The 10,083-nt window shown below is 39.2% G+C and overlaps 1 protein-coding gene across 2 annotated transcripts in view; it reads right to left on the bottom strand.

The window, feature by feature from the left end:
* Positions 1-385: 385 nt before the first annotated feature.
* Positions 386-10,083, bottom strand: part of Lvrn (laeverin) — an 89,720-nt gene continuing 80,022 nt past the window's right edge. The window contains exons 19-20 of one of the 2 annotated variants that reach the window (XM_023700575.1): positions 7,586-7,679; positions 386-1,551 (exon numbers count right to left, since the gene is read on the bottom strand). In XM_023700575.1, coding sequence (XP_023556343.1) covers positions 1,411-1,551; positions 7,586-7,679 — 235 coding nt within the window. In that variant the 3' untranslated portion in view covers positions 386-1,410. The remainder of the gene's footprint in view (positions 1,552-7,585; positions 7,680-10,083) is intronic. The other variant, XM_004640604.2, reaches the window with a different exon arrangement.

The raw sequence follows: 10,083 nt of genomic DNA, 5'->3' as shown, positions 1-10,083 counted from the left end.
TTGGGCTTACCAGACAAGTGCTGTTCCACTGAGCTACATCCCTGACCCTATATTGCAGTTTAATTTGTGGCTGACATAATTTATATAAAAAATAGGAAAAGCGCCATAGATCACATTGCCTTGAGTTTATATAACATCTTCAAAGATATTAATTGACAGCATATTCCTTACACTTTATTCTGAGGTAGATAGGAGATGTGCAGTTTTTGCTCCTACTCTACAAAGACAAAGCAAAAGCTAGGCATGGTAGCGCACGCCTGTAATTCCAGTAGTCGAAATGCTGAAGCAGGAGGATCATGGAGAGTTCAAGCCCTGCCTGGGCTACATAGCAAGACCCTGTCTCAAAAGAACAACACCAAAGGAAAATATAAAGAGAAAATGAATGATTTAATTGTATACACAAAATTTAAAGCAGGAATGATTTGCCTCAGTTGTCCTATTTTAATCAAATATGATAAAATTTAACTAATTCCATACATTTCAATTGATGAAATTATTTAAGTTGAACTGTTTCACAGTGCAAGTAGATTCAATTTGACCAAATGAAACTACATTTCAAACTTAATCCCCTGAGTGTACAGCTTTAAGGATTATACTTTTGTTAGCCTTTGATTTGTGTTTCCCTCTTCATTTGAAGATTTCTCTTTGTCCTAAAGGTTAGCTCCTAATTACTGCTGTCTTTCTAAGCTCGGCTGGAAAGAGAGCCCATCCCCCATGTGAACAAGCGAGCGCTGCAGGACAGAGCCTTCAGCTCCGCGGCGAGATGCTATCATTTTATAATTTCATAAAATTCAGTTCCAGCACAATACATTTCAATGCGGTCACTTCTGCAGGAGAGAGACACGCGCATTTCTTATCTTCAAGGCATTTTATACCTCTGATAAAATAGTTCGCTTTTTATCTTTAAAACTTGCTCTTCTTTGGCTTTTGTATCTTCTAGTGAACATTATTTTTCTGGTTTCTGTTTCTTCACACTGTCATGTTGTTTCATTATTCTTTCAACATTGAACTAAATAAACCCTAGAGTATTGCAAGCACGTATTTTCCTCAGAAGAGAATGTGCTCTTCGCTAATGGCAACGATTTAATACTCTGCGGTTTTTGCAACAGAATTAGCAAGACTTTCTTAGGGAAATTTGTTTTTACAAGGCACTTAAAGTAAATTCTGTGGGTTTATTGTCCAATGTGACCTGTAATTTTCCTCAGAAATTCAACAGCTTTGACTAAGTCCTCATCAATCACTCAGCCTCAGGGCCAAACATGACGGCATAGGAAGAACATGACTCAGAGTACGGCGTGTGACTGAAATGCAAATAAAGCATGCGGTTCTCAAGACTCACAAAGACCTGCGAGACAAACTGTGGGCAAACGGAACACAATATGCAGGAGGTGTGCTGGATGGAGCCACAAACTATATGTTCTTCCGGAGCCACTCGATTATCCTGGCGCTTTGCTTTTTGTTTTTGATATTTTGATTCTTTATTTTCTGCAATTTGGCATGAACTGAAATCCTCTGGCGCTCCTCCAGCATGTGACTGAACCATTGCTGCAGCTGGAAGGACAGAGAAAGGGTTGTCAGTGCGGCCTCACTCCTTACAGAAAACGAAGTTCTCGCCAACTGCAAGTGTGATTTTGCGAAGGAGGGACGATGTCTGGAATGAGCAGGAATGTATATTCCTAGCTGTGTGTCCCTGAGGAGTCTGTGGCTCAGACAGTAAGATGAGGACCACACCTGTTCAGAAGAATTAAATACGAATGGAAGGTCCAGTGAGCAAGAACATATTTCTGAGTATTTTAGGTTAACTGCCACTATTTGTTAATGACATAGTCTTATATTTAAAAACCCCAAAAGAACCCATTAAAAAACTATCAAGGTAATAAATTTAGCAAAGTTGCAGGATACAAAATCAACATATAGAAGCCACCAGTGTAATTATACTTGAAAAGAGGCAGGAAAGATACTTATTTTCAGTAGCTGCAAAAAAAAAACCAGGAAATTTTTTAATCAAAGCAGAGAAAAAAGTCTATAATGAAAACAATAAAACACTCATAAAGTATCAAAGAAGATATAAAATAAATAGATATCCATATTCACGACTCAGAAAAATCAACACTGATGAAATGTCCATACTATCCAAAGTAATCTACAGATTGAATATAAAACCTATCAAAGTATCAATGACATTCCTCACAAAACTGGAAAAAAATCTAAAATTAATATAGAAATACATAAACCCTAAATAGGCAAAGCAATCTGGAACAAAATGAAGAAGCAAGAAGCATAATAGTACCTACTTTCAAAACACAAAGTTATAATAAGTAAAAGAGCATGATACTGTGTTGGCATAAAAACAGACAGAACAAGGGCCAAAAATAGGACAGAACAGAGCCTAGAAATACACACACACATTTACAGCCTATTGATCTTGGACACAGGTGTTAATAACATACATTGCAATTAGCACCGTACATTCAGTAAATGGTACTGGGAAATGGATAACTATACAAAGAAGAATGACATTTGATCCCTTGTGCTCACACACAAAAATCAACTCAAAACATTAAAAACCTGAATATAAGACCTGAAATTATGAAACCACAAGAAAAAAAATGCAAGATAAATGCTTCAGAATAGTACAATGGTGCAAGGAATTTTTGCCTAAAACTGCAAAAATGGGAAAAAAGCAAACGTACACAAACAGCATTTCACAATGCTAAGATGCTTTTACACAGCAAATGATTAAACATGTGAAAAGAGAATCTATAAAGTGGGAGAAAATACATGCAAACTACACTTTTGAGATGGGGTCAATGACCAGAATATATAAGGAACTATGAAAATGCAACAGGAGAATAATAATGGTGACAGTAACTCCTATTAACAAGTGAGTGATAGATTTAAATACAGTAGAAATTTCTCAAAGGAAACTCTACAAATGGCCAATGATTACACATAAAAAGTTCAATATACTTAATAATCAGGGAAATGTAAATTAAAATCACATTATCTTACTGCAGTTAGAATCACTAGTTAAAAAAAAGGCAAAACAAAATTTGGGAAGTGGTGAAAAGATATAGAAAAGGAATCTTTACACATTAGGGGGTATGAATATAAATTAATACAAGAATTTATGAAAAACAGAAAGTTCCTTAAAAAATAGAACCACCATATTATTCAATAATCTCACTATTATATATGAGATAATCTCTTTGTACCTTGCCATTTTAGCCATGATTCAGCTATTGTCTTTTGAACTCATGTGATCCAGTAAGACTGTTGGACACTGATACATGCCTGACACAGATATCCAAAGAAAATGAAATCAGTCTACCAAACATCTGCATTCTTGTTTTTATTTTAGTACCATTCACAAAAACCAAGAAATGGAAAAAATCTAAGTGTCTAACAATTGATAAATAAAGAACATGTGGTGTATATGCATAAAAGTATACTATTCAACAATAAAAAAAGAATGAAATGCATTTGTGGCAATGTGGATGGAACTGGAGAACATTAAGTGAAACAAACCAGGTGCAGAAAGACAAGTACTGCACGTTCTGACTCATATAGGAAAGCAGTTGATGTCATAGAAGTTGAGAGTAGAAGGATGTTTCCCAGTGGCTGGGAGAGAGTATGGGTAAGACAGGATAGATATGGTTGATTAATGGGCACTGAGTGATGGCTTATGGGTGAAAGATGTCCTGTGTTCCATCGCACAACTTTTGGTGTTCTATTGTATAATGGCTGTACATGATGACAATATATAGAATTTTTAAGCTAAAAGATAGGATTATAAATATTTTAAGCATAAAGAAATGATAATTGTGAGGCGAGGGAGATGGCTCAGTGGAATAAGTGCTTCCCTGGCAAGCACAAGGGCCTGAGTTCAATCCCCGGTTCCACAAAAAAAAAAAAAAAAAGATAATTGAGATGATAATGAGATACGTGTTTGGCCTGATTTATACCTTACACATGTTTGAAACATTACAGGGTACCATATAAATCTGTATAATTCTTATGTTTCAGTTAAATTTTTAAAAACAATTTTTAAAAGCTTTTTTTTTTTTTGTATTTTAGGGAAGAGTCTACAGGGTGTTTAGGGTCTCACTACTAGATCGGACTAATAGTGATCTGCCTATTTACGGCCTCCCAAGAGCTGGGATTATAGGCGCGCGCCACCATGCCCAGTCTCAATTGCCGTCTCAGTGCTCTGCGGGGCTGGGGCCACCACAGCAGGCCCGGGGATCGAATCCCAGCCCCTGCGCCTGCTTGTAGGTGCTTTAATCTGCTGAGCTATTTGGCCAGCCTTTAAAAGCATATTTTGACAGTGAATTCATCCCCTGGCTAAGTTGTCACTGTTAAGCATTCAGGTATTGGAACATTTGCCACAATATTATATATAAACCAGATGCCAACTGAATGATGAATTATATTCCAAAAGCCTATTTCTGAATGAGTGCGTTAGTGAGAACACCTATCACTATAATAGTGTACCCGTACCACATCACAAATGTTCACTTAAACCCTGAGGCACTTGAATAATTAGGCTTGTAAACTTAATTACAATAGCAAAGTAAAGTTCTAAAAGAAAGTAGGTTGCAGAGCTAGGAGCAAGCCTCTCACCTTTGCCTTCCCTGCCCACACCTGCAGAAGGCAGAAGCCACATGCCCACAGCTCCATGCCACAGGTGACGTGTGCGCAATGGGACTGCTATGGTGGGGGCAGGGGAATGGAGAGCCTGTGGGACCTCAGGGAAATCCATGTGCAATTGAGGGCATGAGCGAGGCCAGACTTGTGGCAGCGTGCATCAACAAGACGGGGGCCAGATGTGTGGAGGGTGTATAGGAGCTGCAAGGGCATGTAGGGATGAGGGACTCAGATAATCTCTTGGTACCTTCACATTTTAGCCATTATTCAGCTATTGTCTTTTGAACTCATGTGATCTAGTAAGACTGCTAGACACTGATACATTCGACACAGATATTTCTTGTAGCTAATTTGTTTTCAAAATTGCAATAATCTACCACTATCTTTACTTTTGCATCAAAGACCAATTGTGGCTATAAAGTTTCAGAACTTTGGGGATTGCTAAATTTATACAATGCCATATTCATTCTTTTTTTTTTTATTTATTTAGTACAGGGTCTCACTATGCAGCTCAGACTCATAGTGAGCCTCCTGTTTTCAGCCTCCCCAACGCTGGGATTGCAAATGTGTGCCACCATGCCAGGGGGCTGGGCCAGTACAGCATGTGGTGCTGGGGAGTGAACCCCAGTCCCTGAGCTTGCCTAAGCAGGTGCTTAGTTCACCGAGCAATCTCATGGCCTGACTCATTCATTTTTAAGCAAAAACAACAAAATTGGATTCTGTAAAGGCAAAGATTATTTGGGTATATTAGAGGATGGATGTGATCAATGTACATTATAGGTATGCATAAAATACTATGTTGAAAACCAACATTTTGTAAAACTAATAGGCATTAATAAGAATATAAAAATATATAGTAAAATATATGTTAGGAAAAATAAGATAGCAAATGCAACTCAATCTTGATTCAGGGAGCTTCCACACCCAGCATGCTCTTGCAAGCTTTTTCTTCTACAGGGAATCCTTGGTCCTGACCGCCCAGCCTCATCTGGACTAAACCCTGACAGATAATTCCTTAGGAATTGGCAGGTCACCGTCTCTCATTATCACAGCTATATAACTTGCTGCTTCTCCTTTAGCTTTATTTCTTTTGGTTTACAGGCTTCAGAGCACATTTCAGGCCTCTGGGACTTATGCATTTATTTGTTTATTTGCTTGGGGAGAGTTCAGCTTTCTTTCTTGTTTTTATAGCCCTTTCCTGTACTTACTAATATAGTACCAGGTCCCAGTGTTTAATTTTAAACAATTTTATCGGGAAGTGATAAAAACTATGAATTTTGGTATCATACCAACCTTTGGCACAATCAAGACAGGATGCTTTTCCATCACCTTGAAATTCTTCCTCGCTGCCTTCCAAGGCTTACTCCATCACCTTGAAATTCTTCCTCGCTGCCTTCCAAGGCTTACTCACCGCTCCCAGGCAGCCACAAGCCAACCCTTTATAACTCTAGGTTAGTTTTCATTTCTCAGAATGTGACTGACTTTTTTTTAGTCCATGTAATTACCTCAAGACTGGGCTGTGTGACTAAACATATTTATTCCTTCTTTTATTTGGGGCTAGTATTCCATCGTGTGGTTTTACTACCTCTTCCTAATCCCATGACCCAGTTGCTTCCAATTTTTTACTAATGTGAAGAAAGCTGCTGTAGAACATTCCAGTACAAGTCAGATCTTATTTCTCTTGAGGAAAAAAACCTGATTAGCAGTTTTTAACACCTGCTTGCTTTCCAAAATTGTTGTGCCAGATTGTTTCCACTATCCCCAGCAAGATAAAAGGGGTCACAATTGTTCCACACTTTACAGCACTAAGATTTGGTGCTGTAACTCTTGCTAATTTACCTATTGGGTGTGTGGAAATTATGTCTACATTTCTGTTTCACACTTGCCCTATTCCAGCATGTGCCTGGGGTGTGAGCTGCACAGACCCCAAGTGTGAGCACACGATCCAGGCCGGAGTGACCAGAGTGCTCCACCTCCACACAGGTGCACTCACACGCACAGTGACTTGTGCAGATACAAAAAAAGTCCTCATATGTTTCCAGAATGAGGACACAAAGCCAGGTGGGAAAGAATCCCTCTTTCTGCAACTGAGAGCGCTGAGGGTTGTATAAGCCTAGAGCTGTGCTTGCTTCCCTGTGAAGCCTGTATACGAAGAAATTCAGCCCGTAGGGAAGCAAAGAGAAGAAATGACAAGCCCTGTCTTGTGTTAATATACAAACACTGCTGATACAACGTCAGTCTTCAAGGAATCCACAATAGCTCACAGCGCAGAATGCCTCTGCACACTAATTACAGTATAACATGGCAAGTGCTACGATAAAGATATGGATAGGTGCTTGGGGGCATGGAGGAGGAAAGTATATAAATCCATTCACTAAATATCTCTGAGAAGGGGTGATTGGGAATTATCCAGCCAAGAACAGGGATTGGGCTGTACCCGAGACAAAAGGTACAGAGTTTCTGTGATCTAGAGCATGTACAACATGCTCAGCTCACAGAAGCCCTAGATGATACGCAAAGCTAGAGGAAAAGTGTTGGGTAAGAGTAGGACAGAGACCAGCTCATAAAGGGCTTCACGTGTGAAGGAAAACACCTTTTTGTTTTTCTTCTAGAAACTATAAAGAGCTATGGGAGCTTCTGGGCTGGGCAGTGCCTGGCACCAGTGTGAAGGCTTAGATGAGCAGCCCCACAGAGGGAGACTGGGCCAGGAGCCACCGAAGGGATGCAGGTAGAAGAAGGAGGGTCAACCCCTCCCCGCAGCCCCCACACAGAGCTGTCTGTTTAGTGAGACACCTCTTCCTCAGAGCAATCAGAGGACCGATGGAAGCAAAGAATCAAATATCATTCAAATAATCATACAACTTTCAGTTTTAGTCCAAATTACATCAAAAGTACTGTCTAAATGATCCTTATATTTCCCAATATTTAAGGTTCTTACCTCCATGACCTCTGGGTCTGTACTTATGGTTCTCCCTATTATATAGGTTAGAGTAACCAAGGATTGTGTTCCATACCTATAAAGCAATACAATTCTAATCAGGTATCAGAAGCATCTTATAAAATACAGACACATGCTATGCAGCAAAAAAATGTTTCATACACAGCCTCTATTAATTCCTATTTTCCACTTCTAAGCAAAAGCAATCAGGTTCGCTTCATTATTCAGTAGAAAATCTGCTTTATGGAAAATTCTATTAACACTAAATAAATATTTATAGTTAAGTACTGATTTGTGTAACATCATCTTTAAGGTTTTATTTAGATATAATAAACATTTTTTAAATGTGGTATTTTAATGAGGTAGAGCAACATAGACACAGTCTTGTGTTTCAAATTAAGAAAAGATATAAGGGAGCAAATAAATATGAAATTGTGTCTTTCAAAACACTATAATGCAGGATCACTTTCAGAGCCATTCACTAAGACACCTGCAGTGGATTTAAAGGTTGCCTTTGTGTGTGCTTTTGGAGAGAGGCTCCCTGTCCTCTCATGTTCTCAGGATGACTACAGGCTCAGGGCCGCAGCTACCCGGGCTGCCTCCAGTAACCAGAAGTCCCCCTTGGTTCAGTGTTAGCTAATATCTGCCTGGAATCACCTAGCAAAAGTGGTGAGATGTTGCTATAGAAAAAGAACAGATACATACCTGTCCAACACGCTGCTGCAGTTAAAAAGGAAGGAAGGGACTTTGAGATGCATTAAAAAAGAAAGAAAAATTAAAATTGGGTTATAATGGTTAACAAGAAATGGTTAAATGTTTCAACTGCCTTGGCAGTTAGTATAAATTAAATTACTTCAAAAATGCATTCTTGAAATTGAAAGCAATAGGAGTTAATTTTGAAATATAAACAAATGAAAGTGTGAGAAAATAGACTTTGATTTCTTAAGGTCCCAGCAGTAAGCAACGTTGTATAACTGGAGGAAAGAGGAAGACAAGACAGGCAGGAAGCAGACCTGTGCCTATGGAGAAATGAAAGAATCTATTTGCTCTCCATTTTCACTAGCCCAGTAGAAAAAGCCTGAGAGACAACGTAAGGCTGAGTTCTGATCTTAAAAGCAAAATTACAGAACAAGGAAACCTGCCTAATTTTCTTGCCTGAGATTTCTTACCAATTATAAGAGAAAGGGAGGAAAAAAAAAAGAGAAAGGGTACCACAAAAGGCTGGGCTGTGGTGAAAGTTCCCTGGTCAAATTGGGAAATTGTAAATAAGACAGGAGTATTACTGTAGGGACTGAGATGCTCTGGAGGAGAACGCTAAAGTCCCCAACACTCTCTACTCCTTTCCAACCTTAACTGTAAGAAAAGCTGTTCTTGAGCGAAGCAGGATTTATCATATTGTCTTGCAATGTTTCTGAACAAAAAGCATATACATTACAAATAGCTTATCCCCATCAGTATTCAACTGTAATCTAATTAATATAAAGACAGGTGCCAATATGGGTCAATATATTGTCCTATTGAAGACAACGCTAACATCCAGAGCTAGCGTGGGCGCAGCTATTGGGCACTCTAGTCTGGCTCGGCCACCTGCCTCTCATCTGTCCCCCAGTTCTCCTCTCCATCACCCTGTCTCTGCCAGCTCTAGTTCCCTTTGGGGAGCATGATCACTAGGCAAGGCTGGGGACACCAAGGCTGGCCCTGGGCATAGGCGCTGCAGGGAGGGCTTGGGCACTGAACCATGATATATCTCAGTTTGCTTAAGCTCCTGTTTAATCTTTTCAGCACTGTGTTCCCCATCTGAAATTAACAGCGTAGCTTAAGACTTCAGGGTACATAACAACAGTTGAAAGAAATCATGGGTTTGGTGAAGAAGAGAGGAAGATTCATTTTCTGTTTAGTTTGAAATTGAACGTGCTCTGAATTCAACAGTCAAATACAATAATTTTTTTGTAGGCTGGGAAGAACCCAACACAGATGATTTAGGACACAGATACTGCTTCTATCACATCAATAAAATGTCACAAAAATACCATTTCTTTGTCCTCGTTTACATTCTTTCATAGGATCTACCCACAGCTGCATGTATATCTATTGGCTTTCTATAACCAGAGATACATTTACAGCCAGTAGAGTCTCCTTTATTGGAGTCAGCACTCAAAAGATCATATTTAGTTCCAAAACTAAGTAACTTCCCCACAACAGCAGGGGCTGCTTCTGGGAGTGAGGGGAGAGACCAAGGCAAAATTGTTTTACTCAATTAAATACTTCAAAATGTTTCTAGATTGGGCTTCCAGGAAGAATCCTAGGCCTGACTGTGGTGAAGAAAGGTCCATAGTCTGTTATTGGTAGTGCTCTCAGCTCCAGCACTAGACTTCTGAACAAAAGTATATACATTACAAATATCTATTGGTGGTGCTCTCAGCTCCAGCACCGGACTTCTGAGTCTTGGGTATTGACTGGTAAATTTTCCAGACATTATAAAAACTGCAATATATATA

Source organism: Octodon degus, unplaced genomic scaffold (assembly GCF_000260255.1).
Source record: "Octodon degus isolate 3935 unplaced genomic scaffold, OctDeg1.0 scaffold00124, whole genome shotgun sequence".
Classification (NCBI taxonomy): domain Eukaryota; kingdom Metazoa; phylum Chordata; class Mammalia; order Rodentia; family Octodontidae; genus Octodon; species Octodon degus.
Note: the sequence above shows the minus strand (reverse complement) of the source record. Positions and strands in the feature narration are given on the sequence as shown.